Consider the following 23,102-nt stretch of genomic DNA (forward strand, 5'->3'; position numbering starts at 1 on the left):
TCAGTTTATCAAGCAAACCAAATTGCTCCACATGGCTATCCTCTCCTGACTACTGTTTATCATCCTGCAGTAATTTATAACATCTATGTATTTTTTTCAGTAATGGTGTTATCCTTATTTTCACATCACTGTTGAGCAGCATCAGGCCTTGCAGCAGCCCCCATGGACATCTTCCAGCATCACACTTTTCAATCATAATTCCCCAATGTCTTTTTGAGAGCAATCTCTTAAACAACTTCTTGTGTAATTACTGATAGTCTCTATTTCTATTTATGAAGTATAGTGTGCTACTAAATCAGTTGTCTTTTTTGAAAAAAATTGACACATAAGTAGTTACTGTTATGAACCAAGCTTTCAAGAATTAAATGAGATTTGGATGACACGAGCTGTTCTCTCTAAAATCTGTTGACGAGATTTAACTTTATCCTGTCAATTTCTTCTCTCTCAAAAGGATCTCGTATCAGTTTTCCTATTTTTCTTTTCAAAATTTACTGTTAGGATAAATGGTCATTTGTTTGGTCTTTTTTATTTTTTACCAAAATAATAGCACTCCTCCAGGCTTCTGGCACTTCCATCATATTCCAAGATAGACTCAAAATTCTTTCATGGAATAAAAGGGCTACTAAGATAATTTCTTCCAAAAAACAAGGTATATGCATTGTTTCTGATTTTTGGAATGTTTATCTCCAACAGATATCACTTAAATCCTTCCTATTTACCAATGGTCCGGATAGTACTATGTAATCTGCATGTGAAGTACCTAATATTCCCTCTTTCTAACCACAGAATCAAAGGAAAAGAAATTCTAATAAATAACAAACACTTATGCTATTCTCATTTGCTAATTCTATCTCCATTCACTGTATTTAATATTTCCTTGCTCAAATTTTCTTCTGTTCCTCATCTTTTTAAAAATTTCCTTATCATCCCAAGAACTGGCAGCTATTTTTTCCTCTTTCACTTACTTTACCAAATTTTGTCCACTTTCTTGCTATCTATGTCCACTTCTTCAGCTGATACATATATTTTTCCAATCTTGAATTACTTTGATTATATTCTAATGTGATTTACAACCTCATGAATCTCTCCAAACAAGTTATACTTATGATTTTCCATGGCTTGGGTAAACTCAAATTTTGGTACACCAAGGGCAAGATAAAAAGAGGACTTTGGTTTCCCCCTGACATTAGTTTCTTGAGTTCAAAATTTATATCCTCAAAGTCCTCCTGCAGCTGCTGTTTGACATTCAAGCCAATTAAAGTACCAGTATTTCTTCCAGTCAAATCCACCAGGCACATAAGTTTCTTCTGCATGGCAAGTTTCCTTCATCATGGGTAGAAGAATTCACAAACTAGGAATGGCTCTTGTTTATTTTGTCTGCAAGGCCTGATCCAGAAGGCATTCTCAGAAATTTTTATGAGGTCAGACACAGCACTGCAAGGAGAAAGAAGTAAGGCTAATTGCTCAGGGTCTGCTTTCAACAGCTGACTGCTCTTAGCATTCTTGCTGATAAATATCCTGGTGCTTCTCCTTCATCTAAAGAAGCTATCTAAACCTTGGTCTTCCATCTCTGATTTGAGCACTCTAACCCTTACACTACTGGGTTTAAGAGGGAAAAGCAGTCATAACTCTCTGTTGTGTTCTGGGGACTTTCTTGCCAAGAAGGAGCTGATTTGACTAATGCACGCAACTACAAAATGATTTCCACTATAAGTCCTAGTGGAATTTATGTTCTTCAGAACAAAAGTGAGATCCTTCTTCTTGCTGTAGTATTTCTAACTGATTAGCATAGCTGGCTCCCCAATCAGCTTGCTGGCCTCTGCGAATCTTATATGCAAATTATTCTCTCTTCTACCATGACGCTGAAGCTCCTACTATGCTGCAGGACACACCTAAGAGGCAGGCACTGGAAAAGTGAGACCACGTTCCCCTATGATTAGGCTCCAAGCATATTTACTTATTATTATATATTTATGCATTTTAAGATATTTATATACCTATATATACAAATATAAGTGTTTAGGAGTATCCTCAATCCAACTTGCTTGGATCATATATAGTCAAGTCCTGATAACTAGGCTTAGGTCAGCCATTGTGTAATTTTCTTTATCCAACATAGTGAGGACCAGACTACATTCCTGTGCATTTTGGTGGAATACAGTTTATGTTAGAAAAATCCATTGCCAAGTTTTTGAACCTCTAATACTGCTTTACTATTGACTCCACAAAAAGTTAAGCCTTCCAAAATGGATACTAAAACATTGCATTTTTTTTTACTTTCTGTGCATTACAGACACATGCTTAAAAGTAATTTATTTTCCTTGTTTTAAAGCAGTGTTCTGCAGAATATCTTTTTCTCCTCCTTCCTGCACCTGTTCTCTCAAGCATTGAGTCATATGCATTCGAGTTCCTGTGGCTTTGAGTCAGTAATCATGCTAAAGTAGGTAACAGCGTATTTAAGGTAGTTTACTGCAGTTTGAAATTCAAATCAGCTTTAAAAAGTTCATTTTCCATTTTGAGCAAATCATCCTGATAGTAGACCCACCCTTGTGAGAGTATTTATGACCTTACTACTGCTATAGAGCTAGCAGATACCAGCTGAAGAGCAAATACTTTTGTTGTTTGCAGACCTCGAGAGCCACCTCCTACATAACTTTGTGTCCTCAAGAAAAATATATTTTCTAGAAATGGTTTGTCTAGATTTTAAAATTAAATACATCATGTTACATTTTTATGAACAGATCATTAGGGGAAAAACAATTTTCAAAAGCTGACATTGCAGCTTAGCAATACTGAAAAGGAATATAGTTCACTTGTTTATTACATATTAGGCTGTGATTTGAGAAAAGAGGTAGAAATCACGACTCCCTGTCATAATGCCTCAACATCTCCATCAATAGTTTTAGTGATTATAGCTTATTTTAGTGTCAGAAGGGAAGTCATTCCGACTCATTCTGAGCAATGAGAACTTTAACAACTAGCTGTAAGGTATCTTATTTTCAGAAGGACAGGCTATGAAGATGAAGGACATGCATACACTCCAAGTTTTTCTAAAACTGAACCAGTCATATACTACCACTGATTCCCAAATGGAGCAATGGGTAGAATGTCCTTGAAGCATGACTCATTATTTCTTAAGCTGTCAACAAGTAAACCAAATACATATATCTTTTACATTGATAGGGATTAAAATGAGTAAAATAATTATTATTTTGTTTAGGTTTCTGGTCTTGATAAAAACACTAATATATATGGATATCTTTATGTATATAAGCATTTTCATTTCAGTAGAAGTATGTATATTTAAGTGATTCCAGAACCAGCTCTCAGATTTTAGAACTGGAAATACCTCTGGCTCCATGGGATCCATCACTTTCATTGGTAGGATACAGGCTTGTGGAAAAATAAGCAGGTTAATTTTTTATAAAACAAAATTTTAAAATCTGAATGATAAGTGCAAGATAACAGGAAGTAAATTCCATACCACCAGATCACATCCAAATATTTTTGCCAAGTAACAGACAATGCTTGGGAACTTACTCAGAACAATGAGATTAAGATTCTACTGGACACTCTACGTAATGAAAAATGAATATCTAATATTTAAAAGTATAAAAGTAAATAGAAGAAAACAGTTGATAAGAACAGGTCACACAAAAGCTGGAAATCTAAAATTAAATATTTAATTAGAACTCTGAATTTGCTTTCAAGGTAGGTGGCATTGCACAGGCTATATTACAATCTTTTATAATATTTATTTTTTTGCCAAAGAGAATACTGTTTATTTTTAACAGGCCACTTTAATATTAATACATGTGTGATAGGATCAGAACTGAAAATCAGCTAAAGATGGTAAATTTTACATTATTGGGAAATTACAATTTTTTGTATTGTAAAAACATTTATTTTTAACAATTTACCTACATTAATCAAAAAAGTACAGCATATTTAATAATTTTACAAATTCCTCATAAAAAATATATCTCTGTACAAAAAGTTCTTTTGCACCTACTTCATGTCACAGCAGCATGTGGTGAAATGGCAGAATGAAATACTGGGAATGAAAATTAGATTGAGTTGATCATAATGCCGGAGTTCTTCCCCAACCACCCCCACCCTCACCCTCCCACCTTTTTTTTGTTTTTTTTTTTAATAACAGCTTTTCTTTGTTTACAAAATATTTTACACAAGAAAAAAAATTATTGCAGCTAGCCTGGAGAAAGGCAAGATGTGTGATACAAGCAGCAGTTTTTAACAGCTTTGAAGCACATAACCGGTTTTTAAAAAAAATCTATAGCATGTATTCTTAGCCCATCATAATGATCTGGTCAACACTGGGGAAAAGTCTTCTGCATATACCTCAGAAAGCAGATTTCCTGGCTGCCATTACCTGGCCACTGTACAACATTTTAAGGGTCTTATTCTGATGAAGCACCATATATGAGTGCATGCATAGACAGCCCTGTAAAATAACTTCAAGAAAAAGAGATCCAACCTCAACAAAAGAACCAAACATAATGGAGAAGGAGAGGCATTTGAGGGACGTGGACAGAACCGATAAAACTTTGTGAAATTTCCTTCACTTGGGCTCAAGCTGGAAGTTGCTGTTTAAGCAATATTCCAAACAAATGCCTTAGGATAATTTGTCAGTATATTCAAATTTTGAGTGTCCCTGATTCAAAGGACATCCACTGGGGACAAACAATCCCTACATAAACCCCCACAAAAGGAATCACCTGAGAAAAGTTTCACAGGATCTGGACTTTATACCACAAAAGACCAAATAATTTAATGTTTCTGTTTTATACTACCTCTCCTCCACTGCATTCCTCAGTGATCATAGTGAGACAGGTGAGAAGAATACATTATAAAGACAGGGTTAGAAAACATCAATAATAACTATTTAGCTAGCATTTTGCACTTGCTTTCAATACTCCATTTTTTTCTGCCATTGCCACTTCAGAAAGACTTCCAAAACAGTAATGACAATTTTGAACATCTGTCAGAAACTTTAATCACACAACAGCTTCCCTTCCTGGCGCACTGTTTCTAAAGCTCTTCACTCACAGGGCAGCTTCCTGTACACTGGGGAGGATCAAGACAATGACTTTGATCTGATGACTTTGTTCTTTTTCAGGAAATGTGAAGATCTCTGAGATGTGACAGATAAATGAAACTTACTACACACAAAAACCTCAAAAACAAACAAAAAAGAAAGCCAAAAACTACCAACAAAATGAACAAGGAACTGACTGCAAAGGATTATTTATTAAATTTTCTTCAGAGTTTCTTGCTCATATGAAGAACATAACAGCTGGAGGCCCTGCATTACTGTATTATATTGCTGATATTTTTCATCTAACAGGTGTAGAGTTGCTAAACTGACCAAGGGTTACCTTTGAAATTGTCTTTCTGTTCTACATTAGCTGAAAAATCTGTTATTGGGCTCACACTTCATTTTTGGTTGGACTTACATTTCCTTTTGGTTTTGTATATAACAGCCAGACCTACACATGTAAGGAGTTCAGAAACATTTTTCTTCAGTTTTTGATAGTAATTGGGCAGTAAGACCATTAGAAAACTTACAACAAAACAAAACAAACCAAAGACCTTTGCATTTTTAGAACAAAAGCAAAGCAATGTCCTTAGGTTTTGAGTGCAACGTGTATGATTAAGACCAAATTTTGCTTCATTATTTTTTGTAATTTCCTAATCTTAAAAGGTCATTTAATTAATCTGCCCAATGACATCTTTGCTTTTTGTTTTCATTCAGTAAAACCTCTCTAATTCTAAACAAATGTTAATGATTTACTCAACCATTCATATTTACAAATGTCAAACTTTCTCTGTCAAACTGTGTAAATACAAAAGCAGTAAGCAGTGTGGTTAAAAAAAACTGAAAAGAAACAGAAAGAGAAGATAGTTGAATATTTCTCTTTGTTTAAAGTAGAAACTTAATGACAGCTTGTTATAGACAATTTGCACTGGGTTTACATATGCTACTGTAATGTGTTTTAGTTCCATATAACATCAGAAAATGATGTCATATTACAGGAAAAATGGAAAAAAATGCAAAAGGGAAGACTGTATTATGAGCACGGGCTCACAGGCTTTATGAGCTATCTAAAATAAATTACTATTCACATTTGTACATGGCAAGCAGCAACAGCTGCTAACCCCCCTGCTGTTAAATAGTATGATACTGACAATGGTGAAAGATGACTGATTCCAGAAGAAAACAATATTGGCAATGAAAATTTCTTAGAAATGGGCTCTTGTTTTGGCTGAAAATCTCCAGTGACTTGTAATGATGTTTACAGATAAATTTAGTCAAAAATTGACAAAAGATATACTGTCCTCTATCACACAAGATTTCACTTGTACTAACCATGGGGCTCATAATTTAATATTCCAAGTAAATTTATTGTGGAATGTTTTGCTTGGCAAAGAGTGAGTGAATGTCTATATACAATGGACAGTGTGTATAAACCCTGTATATTTTTACCAGTATCTTACTCAGTCATCCATAACACTCTAGTGCAAAAAATTGTGCATTAATATTTTGCAATATAACAGCTGATTGGGAAATTGGCAAACTGCCCTATGTTTGAGATACACTGTATGTTTAATTTTAACAAGATTTCAATGGTAAAGCATTTGCGGCTATATGCAACCTCGAGGAAGGTTGTCTTCTCCTTCAAGAGAGCTTTATTTCTTCAGAATATTCCTGTTCTTGGGGATAATCTGTGGTGTTGTCATTTGTCACAGTACTCAAAGGATTTATCCAAGTGCCCAGAAGAATGCACTGAAAAGCATCCAGCCACATACAAATATGAAAGTCTGAGGCATTAAATATGACAAATTGGCATGACTCTGCAGTCTTCCTTAAAGTGTGCCTTGCTTTGAAGCAGATGCAGCCAGGCATTTTAATCCAACTTTAAGATGAAAAAATATTCTTTGTCTGATCCCCAGAAGACTGACACATTTTTACCAGAAAATTTAGCTGCATGTAGGCTGACAGAAGATGTTAAAGATTACAGCAGCAAAGCCAAGAGAAGAAGGGAAACTGGTATATGGCACCAAAGGAATTACTGCTTGTCCATCAGAGGTATGGCTATGAATCAGTCATATTGGGCACTGAAGGCTATACCACTGTACAAACTGTGTTCAGAGTCGTATCAAACCTCACAGCCTTTGCCTCTGTGGGTTTTAAGTTTGTGTCATACATGGGATTTTCAAATGAAGCCTGTCCATTACTGTTTTCATGTCCAGCATACCCATTGTATTGCACTTTTGGTCTTGTTCTGAAAAAAGGACAGAAAAATATCATTAATAACTGTTAAAATAAAAATTCTACAATTATTGCAAGTTTCTATAGTGTTTCCATCCTATCTATACAAGTTGTATGACTAAGTCCAACAGGGGTATAAGGAGACCCACAGAGGATGTCACATCCCTGGTTCTAATTAGATGATATTAATCAGACATAGGCACAGCAGAAAATCCATAAAATCGTCCTCTGAGAACACTTTCAAATTCTGATATAAAGGGACTCTAGAGGCATAACTACTATCACATCCTTGGGAAAATTTCATGTTGTTATTGTGATCCTTAAGGTACTTGCAAGAAACTGCCTTCAAAATCTACAAATTCTGTTCTCCTTCCTTTTGGCAGAGAGAATAAAGTTGACATAGAGTTACTTTAATTGCTGACCAACTGCACCCTTTTAGGGCTTTGAGTTCTCTGCTTTGAGAATATTGAATATTGCTTAGTTTCACTGTATGCAGTTAATATTTCATTTTCAAATGGTCCCCTACATCAGTAATCAGTAATCAGTTTGTTAACTTCTTGAAGAGATCTCAAATATGACACTGATAATCCCTCTAGAAACTGTGGTTTATTGGAAGAACATAATTAGAAAATACAGAATAGGAAAAATAGATATTGACAGTTCAAGTTAATGAGTAATATCTCCTTATTCAAGTATCTAATGCATTTAAAATAGATGAAGGTAGGCAGAACTGCAACGCTGTACCAACAGTACCAAAAACAGTATGATCAGAGCTGCTTTTTTGAAGACCAAATTTTAGGTCTCTTAAATATATATATATATTTCACCAAATAGAAAAGAAAATCTTTACCGCTTATACAGCACATAACAATCTTCATAGAACAAACTGCAAAAAGTACCCCTTAAGTCACAGTACATTTCTGTTGAATTTGGCTTAGAGTTTGGCTCCCTTTTCTAAGAGCAAACTGACAGCGATGTTCCCTTTACGTTCCACCTCTTCAGTTAATGTGAATGCCTGTGGTTCCACGCTGCTGCATAAGTCTGCCCCATTGCAGAAGAGGAGCTATCTGAGAACAAAGATCTGTAGGCATCAGAAAGTCTTCCAATAACATGTACTTGGACAGAGCTCACAGCTCTTCTTGAACAGTCCTTTTAACCAAAGACTATATCATATTTCAGGACGTGTATCATTTTAACTGGAGTTCACAAGTTCAAGCCCCACTGCAATTTCTTCTCCCAAACCATCTAACACTGAAGTGGGTGGACAGCCAAGTTAAGAAACTACATCATAGGCTAACGGTGGACTTCAATTTGTCTATATGATTTCTTACAACCATAAAATGCTCTTGGTATCCTGATGGTAGAACAAAGGTTTAAGAGTGTGTTACTAAAATCTCTGTTCCTTTTCAACACCACTTTGCAAACTGCACATAACACAGGGCGGTCAGAGAATACTGTAGCTCAAAAAAAAAAAAAAAAAAAAAAAAAAAAAAATCCCAGAAAGCCCTTGCCAGGCTCAGAATGAACAAATTTTCAAAACATACAGATGTCAGCTTTGTCAGCTTTTAAATCAAATTTCAGACAAGATGGCTGGATTTATTCTGACACTATCTACTAACGTATGTAAGTTCCATATGAGCTGAAGTGACACCAATTCTAGAAGTAGTATCCACTAGCTTACTCAGCATGTACTTTAAGTAGTGTCATTACGTGCTGTTCCCTCATTGGATTTATGGATTTTTCAGCTTGTATAATTAATACTTATAAGCACTTTGAAAGAAGCAGCATATATTCAATTTAATAAAGCACTAAAATGAAAGAATAAAATATGTGACTGGAGATTTCTATCTGATTCAGCCTAACAAACTAAAAAGGTTTATAGGTCTTTGCTCCTTAATACAGTGACTCATTTTTCTAACTGTTCACCATTAAGAACTTCTCTATACTGAGCCCCTTTGTGGGAGTACTTGGAAATATTTGTCTTTTTAAAGCAAGGATATTCTAGAAGGCTTCAGCATTGTGTTCCCTAGTTACTTCCACCTATCAAATTAAAACAAAAAGCTTATTAAATTACTGAACAAATAACATTTACAATACCTGTGTTTGTAGAGGTAAAATGCAAACCCTGATAATATTAGAGCAAAGAATGGTACCAGGATGGCAGCTGCAACAGAACTGCTGTTTGTGCCATAATAGTGATTTGAAAGGTCTGTGTCTGTACTTAAAGGACCTGAAATGGAAAGAAAAGGACAGGAGTAAAATTTTCAAGTTTTCTACCTTACAATTCTCCTTTTATTCAAGAAAGAAGGAAAGAAATGCTGTCTTGGTAAAATCACTCTATTTAAAAACATGAAATTCATAACATGCAGTATGACAGTATAAATCTTGTTAATACCACTTAATAGTGTATCATTAATAATTATCAAAATGATTTGAAAACAGTGCTCAGAAAGTCAAATAATCCTTGTGTCACCCAAATATCATCATTATGAGCTACACCTCTCAGGAATCATTTACTTACCCTGAGAATCTGAAGAGTAAGATCTCTTCCCTTGTGACCTATAGAGCACTTAGAGAAGTGGCCAAGCTGAGCAAATTCACAGGTAACTGCTCTCACAGCAGTTAATAGAGCAAAGAAATACAAAGCAGATCTAGCAGAATTTTAAAGGACATTTGGTACAGTATCAATGCAGGTAATGGAAACAAGGATATTTATAAAATGTAGATACACTCTGGTACATTGTCTAGGCTGCTTATCCCTGCTCTTCCAGCACTTTGCTCACGTACTTTGCATACTGTGCTTAGACCACACTGCAATAGTCACAGGATCAGGAAATGAAGACAGCAACAGTTAGTATTTGCTGAAGCAGTTTTATGAGTAAAATAATTAGTTTTTCACCAGCTGCTAGAGCACTCTAGTCCGTAGCCCTCAGTCATTCATTACATATTTTTGACAGCTAAGTAGAATTCTATCTAAATGCCTATACATTCCTAAAAGAACCCCCACTAGAAACAAGCAAGCACTCTACAAATTATGCTATTAAAATCAGTGTTGATTCTGTCCTTATAATTTCCCTGATGATTCTGATTGCAATTTATACAGTTGAGCAGAAAATGGCTTGGCATTATGTGACATGCCTATTACTTTCAAAAAGACATTCACAGCAAAGCAAACACTTGTAATGGAATTCTCTCTAAGAGCTTCCTGTATTCATCTTATTAAGTTGCTATACTATACAACGCGAGATAGTAACATGGCAGAGCTAAATTAGGGTATGAATTATATATTTCAAATATGCATATTTCACTGAGTATATTGTACTAGTAATGGCATGAAATACCCATGCTTATTTCAGCTAGAAAACTGAAGGAGTCATTTGTTGACTTCACTATTGCAACAGCCAAAAAAAAAAAGATGATACATATTCAACTTCCGTAAATGCATTTTACCTTGTCTTTGAAGCATAAATTTTCCAAAGTCTTTCCCATGTATATCACCTTGATAGGTAAAAACACCTCTTTCAAGCCCTGATGATACCTAAATATGTGGAAACAAATACAAAAACCAAATTCTGGAACAAATAAATAAAAAGTTTTAGCCTCTTTTTAAATCTGACTTAGAATAGATATAAGGAATCCAGATATATTTTTTCAGTTTTATCTTTTAAAACATAAGTAAACTCCTATATTATTTTTCAGCATGGGAAAACTATTGTATCAAATGCAGTATCTCTCATCCTCACGTTCTGTAAAAGACTTTCTGTCATGTTTCCCTTTCTAAAATTGAGAATTCTTTTAAATTTACAATTTGATTATAGTGAACTGTTTATTGAACAAAAAAGAACAATATTTCTAAAGGTAAAATCCACACTCATGTCTAACAAAACAAGCCAAAAGCATGCAAAAATACACTGATCCACTTCATTTCCAAATTCAGTAAATTAAAAATTCAAATGAGAGATGGAAGAGTGGCAGATGGAAGAGTATGTATGTATTTTGCAAAAGAAAAATAATGTGATTTCTACACTGACATCTAGATTGTTGCATTCCACATCTATAATATAAAAAGTTGGTTGGATAGAGCTATATAGGCAATAACAGATTTCTTTAAGCTTTAAACTGAGCAAGCATTATCAGTAGAAGTCTGGTTACTTACATAACCATCTAATGCCCAGTTGTCATTTTCGAACTTGCTTACAAAAATGTCACTAGGTCCTTTAATCTGAAAGACTTTCAAGAGTAAATGGGCTTCTTCTTTCTTGTAAACACCTATGAATAAAAAGGAAGAAACATATATCTTTTAAACAATTTTTGAACCAGTTTATTCTAATACTCTTTCAGAGCCCAAGTATATTGCTTTAGAATTATAACCAAAATATATTGTGGAAAAAAACACTCTGCACTAAAAGAATCTTATAACCTGTATAAAGCAGGATTTTATAATCCTATAATAACAGGATTTTATTTTTACTGATCTTTTATCCAAATCATATTTGATAACAGAATGTAAAGATGTTTTTCTACTGAGTTTAATTTTACATGTAAATGGGCAAAAATATTTGTCCTTTCATGCACTATTTCAATAACTGAATACAGACAGAATTCCTTGCCTGCTACAGTAAGACTGCCGATTTGAATTGCAGAAATATGGATTTTATTCACAACAGTATATTGCTATGGTAAATATTGATGGTACAGTGGAAGAAAGTTTGCTATTTGGCAGATGGCTACTGAAATTCTCTCCATACTCTTGACTTTAAAAGGCTTGGAAAGCTGACAATGCTCATTTCAAATATAACTGCGATCAGAATATTAGATCAGAACACCACATTCAGTTTTGCAGAAAGAAATGCACAATGATATTGATTAAAAGGTGTGCATAATTTACTAACTTCTTTAGTTATCTGTGCCTATTTTCTGTCATGCCATTATCAAGACCTTATTCTTTTAAAGCAGATTTTAATCACTATTGAATAATGGAGCTTTTCAACATTACAGTTCTTAAAATGCTGTACACACTTTGCCTGCCAATTGAAAAATACCTGTGAGTTCAACATATCGATACGACCCAACAGTCTGAGATTAAAAAAAAACACCTCCATATTTATTTGAAATGTAAAGGAAAAAATAGGGGGGTAACCAAATATAGACTGACTGAAATGTGGGCAGTCCATTACATTTAGCAACACTTTTGCAAAAAATGCTGAAAAGATTTTTAATGAGAAGATAAAGTTTTGGTTTCATTTTGTGTTCAGCAGAAAATACAACAAAATTGAATAGGTGAAAATATGAAAAGGAGAGCTTTTCTAATATCTATTACTGAACCTACCTGATAGCTTGATTTGTATGTTGGATGCTTCAATGAATGTGGCATTCACTTTGCCGCTTGTAGTATTGAACCAATCAACAGTTAGAGTAGCAGGCTGTCTTTTTCCTAAATATTCATAAAACCCTTTCCACAGTGAATTTATGAAAAAGACATCTGAAGGAACTAAACAAAAGTGGGCAAAAAAGGAAACAGTAAATAAAGCAGTAAATTACAACACAATAACAATCTTTCATATCCATGCTCTTTGGTTTCTCTGTTGCAGCTTCAATCTACTGTTGTAAGTACATTTAGCAGTCAAAATTTTACAACAGTAAAAGAAATGTATATAACAAACTTTCCACACAATTTCCTATATTGCACTTATCCATTACGACATAAATCGTTATAACATCACACTGCATGTATGCTTCAGCGAATGTCCCCAATACTACAAGAAACGGTGAGTTCTACCCTTAAAGCCCCCATGTCTTAGGGTACGATGAAAAAAGGAGAAGAATATTCTAAAGTTGGGGACTCCTTGAAGGAGGTGTTAGGTAATCCCCTTTGTTTCACAAATCTATTCTAGCAGCACTGTGTGCGATATACAATCACTGTCATCGGATTCAAAATGGAATTTAGCACAAGTCCTTTATCAATCTTTTTTGGACTCCACATCTTTTCTTTTTTCATGTGATACTATTGCACCTGTGAATGGTGGAGGTGTCCGAGCAGGGTAAATTTTTGCTTTAAAATAAGGGTCTCTCTCTGAAATGGCAGTTTCACTTTAAATAGTATGAAGTGTAAAGCCTATAAAATAAGGCATGAGTTATCAGTAGAAGTATATGTATTTTCATCATTTTCTTGATGTTATGGGATTTTTCCTCTATGCAGAAAAAATATATATTTATTTATATTTAAATGTTGTATTTGAAATATTTGACTAAATTGCCTACAGAATAAAAGAAGTGTCTCTTATCGTTCAACAGTTTCTGCAATATGTGTACATTAATTAGAAAGAAAACCAGAGTAGAAAAAAAATCTTAGGTTAACAGATGTTCACTTTATGTTAGATACGTTTGCTGGGTCCTACATATTTCTTGAACTTTCATTTCCCCGCCTACACGTTGCTATATCTCACATGTTGGCCAAGAGGGACGAACCCTCCTCCTGGCTAGACAGCACCCAGTGGCTCCTGCCAGCTTCTGACAAGTGAAAATAGACATTTTCCCATGTAGTGCTAAGTTTTTCTAGCGTGACAATTTGAAAAGTGCTTTAAAAAATCAAAATAAAATTCTATTAAAAGAACTGTTGAGCGAATCACATGGTATTTTGACAAAATGACATAGAAAAGTAGTGTTTCATACTCTTCTAGATAAACTCTAAAAATGAATGACTTCTTTGTATTTACAAATACCTTTGAGCACTTCTAAAGATAGTGGTTCTATACTGAATTTAGTCTATACTAAATTTCAGTTGAGATTTCAGAGTCTTTTAGATCTCTAGTATTAAGCTTAGGTTCCCTGGTGTAAAGCCCCAGCCCTGCAGAGTTCTGCTGTGGGCAGGGGGCACTTGTGATTCTGTGGAGCTGTGAGTACGCCAAGAGTTCTCACAGCCACACAGCAGGTCTGCACTCACTGGGATGCCAGGGCAGGACTGGTATCTGAGGTAGTACAGTTAATGTACTAAAGGAGTTTTCAAATCATGTGACATTGAGCTTGAACATTTGCTTGTGGTTTTTGGTATCTGTTTTGCTTTTCATTAAAAATGTGCATCTGAATTTATTCCTAGGAAGGTGAAAGACACTTATGTTATGTCACTGACATAAACCTGTTACAGTGTTGAGAGGTACTAAATAAGATTTTTATCAAGGAGTGGACACAATACTTCTATCACCACTTTCAATATCTTCAATATCTATCATTCAGCTTCTCTAACACTTTGACCATCAATTAGAACTCGTCACTGTATGCGGAATATCATCACTGGCTTAGTATTTACAGAATTTACATCTGCTGCAGATGGACAGAATCAGTAGGGGAAGAAAACAGCTTTTCTACTTCCCAATTATGATTCTGGAAAAGGTTAAAATATAAGTGCTGCAGTCCCATGGAGGGTGCTGATGAATGATTGAATAGCTCTGATCTAAATCCTTCCAGCCCTTGAGATGTCTCTGCCTTTCCCAGACACTGCAGGCAAAGGCAGGTGGAGAAAAGTGAATCAGGTATTATCACACCAGTGGTGGACTACTTGCATATTCTCTTCCACAATGTTAGAAATGGCAAATCCATGGATATTACTTAAAACAGCTTGCTAACTATTTTTGCAAAGATTATACAAAGCAGTGAGAACCATAGGAACCGAAGACAGCATTGTAATTCTTAAACTTCATGTATATTGTGAGAATTCATTATTTGCAATTTATACCCTACTACAATTTACAGTACTTTAAAAATGATAGTTATTATTGCTTATATAAACATTAACTGTGGCAAAAACTACCCACTTAATAAAAAATTAGGAACATCACTTGGATTCAGATATCCAAACATGGAAAGTGAGAACATGAATCTGTTCTGTTACACAAGTTCTAGTTCAGAAAAATTAGCTCTATGCCATTTAAAGTATACATAGCAGCAAATACAGTTCTACCAAAAGCCAAGAAAGCAGGATAAAGAAAATGCTATGAGGTAGATTTCCCTACTGGATAGAATTCACAGTTTTAAGAACAGTAATAATAATGCAGATATGCTTTTAAAACTTTTCCTTAACCTTAAAACTTTTCCTTTTTAATTATTGTCATTTATTAGACAGTTTCACTTCTCTTCTTACCATCATAGGCATGTATAGTCATAATATTTCATTTTTATAATAGATACCTTTCAAATAGTACCTATCAAAACTGGTCATAAAAGACACAATATGGTGTGATTTGATACCGATGCTCTGCATAGTGAATGTATTTGAATACTTGTTCAGTATTTTAATTTGGTAAGAAAACTTCAAAAACCATGTGGTAGCAGATTAAGGCATAACTTAGCTGTGCAGTGAGGTGAAGCCTCCAGTAAGTGAAGACTGTATATTAATTATGATGAATGCACATTGTATTCTGCATTAGTATAAAAGCGATGCATTTGAAAAGAACTCATTTATGGCTTCACCTGACAATCTTGCTAACAATTTCACCAGGAAGGTTAATTATGAGTAGAAATCTCTTTTTATCCCATGTATTCTACATGGTCCTTCTGTGAACTGCCATGAGTGTTAAGCATTCATCTTATTTTTCCTGCAGTCTGCTAAAATTTAGAATATCGAGTTGCAAGTACATTTATTTGGTGAAAACTCTGTTTGTAGTTAACTGTGAGTTAAAAAATTAGGCCTTTCATTTTTTGAAAATGACTGAATCTAAAAAGATCTACACAAAGCAGTTCTCAAAGGTATTTGCCCATTTTATCACTAGCAGGAGGAAAAGATTAATTCCAAACATGCTCATGAAGAGGCAAATGTGGCAGCAGTATTTGCTTACTACTGGTGGTCCACACAGCCGGGAAGACCCGGCTGAGAGCACCTTGAGAACTTCTTTGAGAGGAAGGCCAGCCAAAGTTCGAAAACTGATTTTTTCTGTGTTATAGTCTACACTCATTATAAGGCTCTCCATTATAGCAATCTCTGATATAAAACTACTTCAAATCTGCTTCTTGTCTACCTATGCTTTACCCTTTTGGCTTGACATTTTTTTTGTTCAATTTACAAAATTAACATTGTAGAAATTACTATATACAGATGTTCTTTAGGAAAGCATTTCAGAAAGTAGGTCTTACATGGTACTTGTCATTATGAACACCCTGAGCATTTATATTCCTTTGAAATGAGTAATGAAATACTTCAGTTAAATATTGGAAATAGTTTTATCATCCATAACAATCTTGGATGTAAATCATTTGAATTTATTTAGTTCTAAAACTCTTCTTGTATACAAACCTGGAGTTTTAGTTATTGTTTCATTAACTTCTCTCACTCCTTTACCTACAAGTAAAAAGACAAATTATCATTTTCATGAACATATTTGTTGTTGGTTTTTAATAGAATGCTAAAACAATGCCTGATTGATGCAATTAACCCTTATCCAATAGAGCTATATTTAAAACAGAAATAACTGAAGTCTTGAATACTTTACATGTTCAAACCTAAACACTTACACAAAAAACATCAGAAAATAATTTAGGAAAACAACATTTTTACTGCAGAAAGTTGTCTGGATAGCTAGATTTTTCATATACTTAGACCTAAAAATTTTTATATCAGTCCCAGTGCTATAAAAGAGAGCCTTATAGAGGGGACAAATACTATGTCTAATTATGCATAATACTATATTAAATATAATAAAACATAATTAATAAAGACTGGTGAATCTATGACACAAATCAGCAAAAGCCAGATAGATGAATTATGATGACATGTACTTCTGGTATAGTCAGTAGAGTTATGTCCATTGATCCCATCTCAAGTTTGGCCATGTACTGATAGCCACTTTAAAAATACTAATGCCTGGTAGTAAGATGCTCACATGCTTTTTTCTTTATGAGTAGAGATTCACTGATTACACTGATCAAGTGCTAAAAAAAGCACAAAAAGTGGGAGCACAAGAAGAATTCTATCTAAAGATTGTAAGCCAATAAAAAAGAATCCATTCTTGTTTGGTTGTATGAAAGTAGGAATCTTTTTCTGTATTTTACCTTAAAAGAAAAGACAATGAACAAAAACACATACAAGGTAATTTATCTCAATTCATTAATTATATATTACCCATGAAAAATCATCCTTTAGGGAACTAGCATAAGAAGATAATGCTCTATCCCTAGATGATGCTTCTTGTCAATGTTGAAACAAAGTGGCCTACCCATTATTTTAAGAAAAACTATTCACACCTCAAATGGAATTAGAGTTCTTTGGTATATTAGAATTAAACATTATGTTGCAAGTGTCTTACCCACAACATCTGACTGCTTTTCCCTTACTTAGATTTTAAATATTAACTTTTTTAATTTTCTGGATATGGAAACTTATAGCCATGTTTATTCGCATGTAAGGGCTGATTTAGCTTTACTAACTATATACTCAGAGTTACTCTAGCAAAATATATAAGAAATTTACATATGCGTAAAGGAAAGTGGAATTTGGTGCAAAAACTAATTTTTATTTTTTGAGGTTTTTGTTCATTTTTGTTTTAAAAGAAGTTTCTCTCAGACAAAAAGCATGCATACCAAGCATGCCTGAATGAATCTAAAAATCTGCCTCCCAAAAAATAACCTTTTGTTCTTGTCCGTAATCACAAATCATACATTAAGCTTTGAGCACATTGAAATACTCTTTGAAACTGTGCTAGAAAGATAAGGAAAATGTAGTTATAAGTGATACTTTATATTATTTAGTTTTTGTTTGGTGTTGTTATGTGTAAAGATATGTATGTGTGCCTGTACATTTACTCACACATACCCACATATTTTCCTCAGTGAGTTTCTTTCAAAAAGTAAAAGCTACTGTGTCATATGCATTTTTAAACAGTAATTGGGCAAATTCAATGCTATTATATAAAATAAAAATGTAAGGGAAAAATGAAATCCAACCAAGTAGGGCATAACATATCACATGAGCAATGACTTACTTTTACAAATAGGTGATTTTCCTGTCCATTTCATATCTGGTTTACAAGTCCGATGCTCTGATCCACCAGCAAGAAAAAATCCTGGCTGACAGGTATACACCAAAGTATATCCTAAAGTAGGAAGATCTATTGCTTTCACATCAACATGTGCTGGAGTTTCTGGCTGCCTGCAAGCATGAGCTGCAAATTTTTTTTTAGAGTTAGAAACATTGATGACAGTTTTCCCACAAGATTAGTGCATGTAATTTAAAATAAATGCATACCAACCCATCCCTTTTCATTAGATAAACTTTGTACACCTTTTAGAAATGACAAGTACCTTGCATTTACAAGAAGCAGTTATACTCTGAGTGTATGGTTTTAGTATAGTGGGAAGATGGAAATGATACTGTCACATATTTTTGAACAATATACTGAAATTAAATCATAATAGCAAGGCAGAAAAGAGTTAAAATGAAGGGAAGCCAAGGCCCATGCCATTATACTTTCTGCAATGATTGGTCCTGTGAATTATTGTACTGTCACAGCTTCAAGCATCACTTCCATTCAAAGTTTTAAACAACCTTGAAAATTACAGAATGGTTATAGTGCTAAATAAATTCATTATAAATTTCAAATGAAATAAAGGTTCCACAGGAAGAATTTGTCATAGTACATTGATTATAACAGACACTTTTGCTCAATGTGCTTCTTTCTTTGTGCTCCATGATGTTCATTTATAACAACTCAAAGTTAATTTGAAATAGGATAAGAATCTAAGGTCACTCTAATGGATTACTTCTAGCTTAGGTCAGTGTATTTTAACACAATGATTATTTGATGTTCTCCAACTAATACACAGATATGAATATACTAGTCACTTATATAACCAGGCAGAGGCCAGAAAAGCAGAATTTCTGTGAGTTCTAGTTTGATTCACAAAATTCTAGCCAACAAAATATCCCCATGCATATTGAATTACACTTTCTGTTCTCTATTAATCCAATTATTAATCCAACACAGAGAAACTAGATTAACTTCAAGCAACTAATGCTGTGGAGGTAATGAGGACAGACATTTTTTGAGTAAAACTGATAGAATTATTATGATCCCCATGAAAAATAATGATCTAAAAAAAGTTATTTCAAAGTAATAATCCTAAATATATCTCTGTTCTGAGAAACAGAAACAAATAGGGTAAACTGCATATTGTTTTTAAGTAAAGTTGACTTTTTGTGGCATATTATTTACTATGAGCTTCCACATGCATTGATTTTAACTCTCAAAATTGCATAGCATACAAACTAATTGAATAAGAGAACCAGACTTACGAATACATTCAGACTGTATGCCGCTCCAGGTTAAGTTAGCAAGACAAGAACGGGTGGTAGACCCCTGAATATGATAACCTTTCCTGCATCTGAAAAAAACTGTGCTCCCAACCTAAGGACGAAAACAGGATATTAGATGAAATAGGTATCTACCACATATAGTCAGATATCAATACAGTGATAAGCTACTAGAGAGATTTTTCAAAAATAAAAATAGCTTCTGTTTACAGTTTATAGAATTAAACTTTTATGACATGAAAAGTTTAAGTAGTTGATCTTTCATAATCTTATTTGAAAGCAGTAAGTGAAAAAACACAGAAAGGGCTGTGAACATGGAAAAGAATGACACGCATACATTTCAGCTAATTTGTTTGTCAGAGTGACAGAAGCAACCAAATGATAGGCCTATCTGTTTGCTGGACACCACTGCATGTTTCAATAGGATTTGATCATAAAATTTATTTTAAATATTTCTCCTCATATTGCATATCTTTATCAAAACTATTTTAAGAGGAAAAAGAAGAAAGAAAAAACTATAAAGAATAATTGCATCCACAATTAAATTGAATAGAAAAAATTCTGGGCCACAATTCTTTACATTGCATTTGTTACTAGAAGCTACCTAAGTTTTACTTGAGATGTTCAACTCGCAGACTGATGATATGGAAAGCCTTACTATGGTCAATTGTGACATGACTTTTCTTCTGAAGGGTGAAACACTGGTCTGCAAAAGAAGATTTTTTTTTTTTTTCAGAAGAAAAGGCACAAAGTGAGAAAAACGCCTTTCTTTAGAGTTCCACTGAGAAAAGAAAAGCATGAAATTTGGATACAAAAGATGCTGTGATGAAGGAAGAACTTTCATAATATAAGAGAAAGAGATTGTGTGGAAAGTTCTAGTAAAATGGACTTATTGATAGTACGGAAAAAAATATTTAGAATAGTCCAGACCAGGATACTTGAGGATGTGGATAAAGAAATTGCTTTGTTTTTGGATAAAACAATTTGGCAATAGATATGATCATATAAAATGAAAAAAAAGTAAATATTGTTTGAAATTATTCAATTTATTAAGTAACACATCACATGGTAAAATGCAAATAAGCATGTTGCAAGTGAACAGTAATCAATGAATACTAATAAAATACTTTGCAGGGATATAAATGCAGATAGTTATATAACACAAAATTCACGGGAGGACTTCAATGGATATTAAAAATACCTAATCAGTGCAATAGAATAAAAAGAGAAGTGAGGCAAAGGGCAGTATTTTCAAAATTGGCTACCTAAGTTAAATATATACTTAGTCACCCGAAAAGAGATTATCATGATAGATGTTCAGCAAATGCAGCTCCAGTTCTACCTGAAGTGGCTTGGGAAATCCATTGTTATTTTTAAATGTCAAATTACTGATATGGTTTTATAGGCTTATTTACTTGTAACTATTTTAAACATTTCCATCTCTGTGTCTTTCCAATGACACACAGCGTGTCTGTAGTATAAACCAGAACAGAATGTAGCTGCTCTTGACTCTCTAAGTCATCTTGCTTCTTACAAAATTAACAATTATAGTATCAGTAAGTAATGATGAGTTGTAAATATTTCCTCACTGATCCAGAAGGCCAAGGAAAAATTAAATGTCTATGTTGAAGGTAGTTCTCTTTCTACAGGAAAAAGTAAAAATAAAAGCAGTGCACTCTTTGTATAATGATTGAGGGAAAAACACTGGAGGCATTTGTAACAGTTACAGAGCAGTGAAGCACAACAGCCAAAAAATGAACCATGGCAAGACAGAAGTGATGCTAGTGCATAGAAGAAAATCCTTCAAAGGTCTCCTGCCTGTCATCACATCTTTCTGTGATGAGGAAAAACTGGTAAAAGCCAGTTTATAGAAGTTTGGCTAAGTCATACAAACTGGAAGCCCCACTAATCACATAGGCCAAAAAAAATCTACTTCACTATTAATCAGAGAGAAGTCAACATCTTGTGCCAGACTGGGATCTGACCATAGCAATGCATACATGCATAGCTTCAGCCCTAAGTGATTACTATTTGTGTTTGGGAGTGAAAACACACACTTAAAGCTTAAGTCCAGAACAGACAAAGAACTACCACTGCCTCCAAAAGTAAATGAAAAGAGAAATTTAGTCTTCATATTCAGAGGAACTGGAGCAGTACAACTCTGATCTAAATATTAAGGTCAACTTGTGAAGCAGGTTGAAGTGGGAAGGAGAAAAACTCTGGGTCAAATTAGGCACAGATCAGAGTTGTGTTTGAAGAGATGATGGGAAGAGGCACAGGCTCAAGATGAGACAACAGATGTACCTACTGCTGGGAGGAAACCCACCTCAGAGATGAGGCCACAAGATGTGGCTGAGGTGAAAGTGCCTGGGCACCTGTGAGCTGGGTAGAAGTTAAAGGTGAAGAAAGGAGCTGCCAACCACTTCTAAGATGGACAGCACAATTCCAGGAGAGAGACTGCACCAGAAAGGAGAGGAACTTATAGAAAGGATTTTTTTAAAAAAAGTTCTGCTGAATTTGATTGTAACACCATATGGCACAATGTCCTAAGTTCAGAAATAAGCAGGAAACTCAAAAGAGAGCATATTTCAGATTCCAATCACAAATATTTATACCTGAAGAATCTATCCACATGGAGTTAATCAATCTAAACAAAAATTAGGGATTGATCACTGTTGTATGTATTTTCTTTCCTCAGTCATTTTTATGAATGTCATTTGGTGAACAGTATCCTATAGGGAATTTGGAAATTATAAAATGGACATTCATCACAGAGAATCCGGATCCAACACATAGAATAATTGTATCTTCTTTGACTGTGAATAAAATGTAAACATCAATTGCTAATTTAGTAAGCTACTTGATGACTTTTTTGTCAAGGACTACATGGCCTTTGGATCAGACAGGTCTTGGGATGTTAGGTATTTACTGACTATTCATCAACGTATGAAAGAATTATGGTCATAAAGCAAAGTAATTATATCATGTCATATCATATTGTGTAAGCAATTTATAAATAGTCCTCTGTATTGAACTCTCCTAAAGAACTGAAATCATGATATATTGCAAGGTTAGAAGCTCGTTCTTTAACTTGTATGTTAAAAAATAACTCAGAATGAAGCCTGAGTTTTATTAAAAAGGAGTGGAGATTTGCTAAGGTTTACAATAGATCTTTAAGCCTACAGATAATTTAATGTATTTGTAATAATTAAATACATCTTCATTTTAGGAAGCTGACAAATTAATGAAAGAATTACCTCATAACCTCTGGAACTGTTTTGTATTCCAAAATGTGGAGTACCAGGGTCTGTACATGTATTGTGAGCTGGATCTAATGTAAAATGTGAAACATGAAAGATATTATTGTACGGAAAGAATATTCTAAAACTGTTTGCAAAGATTAAGTCATTTCATCAATATCTAGTGACTACGAGACTCTCATTATTAATGGAATGTATGTATTGCAATACAATACATTATTATTCCATATTAAATTTCAAAGATAAATTACAG

General features: G+C 34.0%; 1 protein-coding gene across 1 annotated transcript in view; it reads right to left on the reverse strand.

The window, feature by feature from the left end:
* Positions 1-3,661: 3,661 nt before the first annotated feature.
* Positions 3,662-23,102, reverse strand: part of CSMD1 (CUB and Sushi multiple domains 1) — a 1,240,345-nt gene continuing 1,220,904 nt past the window's right edge. The window contains exons 62-70 of the mRNA XM_026097018.2: positions 22,847-22,920; positions 19,572-19,683; positions 18,262-18,441; positions 16,578-16,622; positions 12,621-12,782; positions 11,448-11,560; positions 10,742-10,829; positions 9,389-9,521; positions 3,662-7,304 (exon numbers count right to left, since the gene is read on the reverse strand). Of these exons, the coding sequence (XP_025952803.2) occupies positions 7,145-7,304; positions 9,389-9,521; positions 10,742-10,829; positions 11,448-11,560; positions 12,621-12,782; positions 16,578-16,622; positions 18,262-18,441; positions 19,572-19,683; positions 22,847-22,920 (1,067 nt within the window). The 3' untranslated portion in view covers positions 3,662-7,144. The remainder of the gene's footprint in view (positions 7,305-9,388; positions 9,522-10,741; positions 10,830-11,447; positions 11,561-12,620; positions 12,783-16,577; positions 16,623-18,261; positions 18,442-19,571; positions 19,684-22,846; positions 22,921-23,102) is intronic.

The sequence above is a fragment of the Dromaius novaehollandiae genome, chromosome 3 (genome assembly GCF_036370855.1).
Source record: "Dromaius novaehollandiae isolate bDroNov1 chromosome 3, bDroNov1.hap1, whole genome shotgun sequence".
NCBI classification, from domain to species: domain Eukaryota; kingdom Metazoa; phylum Chordata; class Aves; order Casuariiformes; family Dromaiidae; genus Dromaius; species Dromaius novaehollandiae.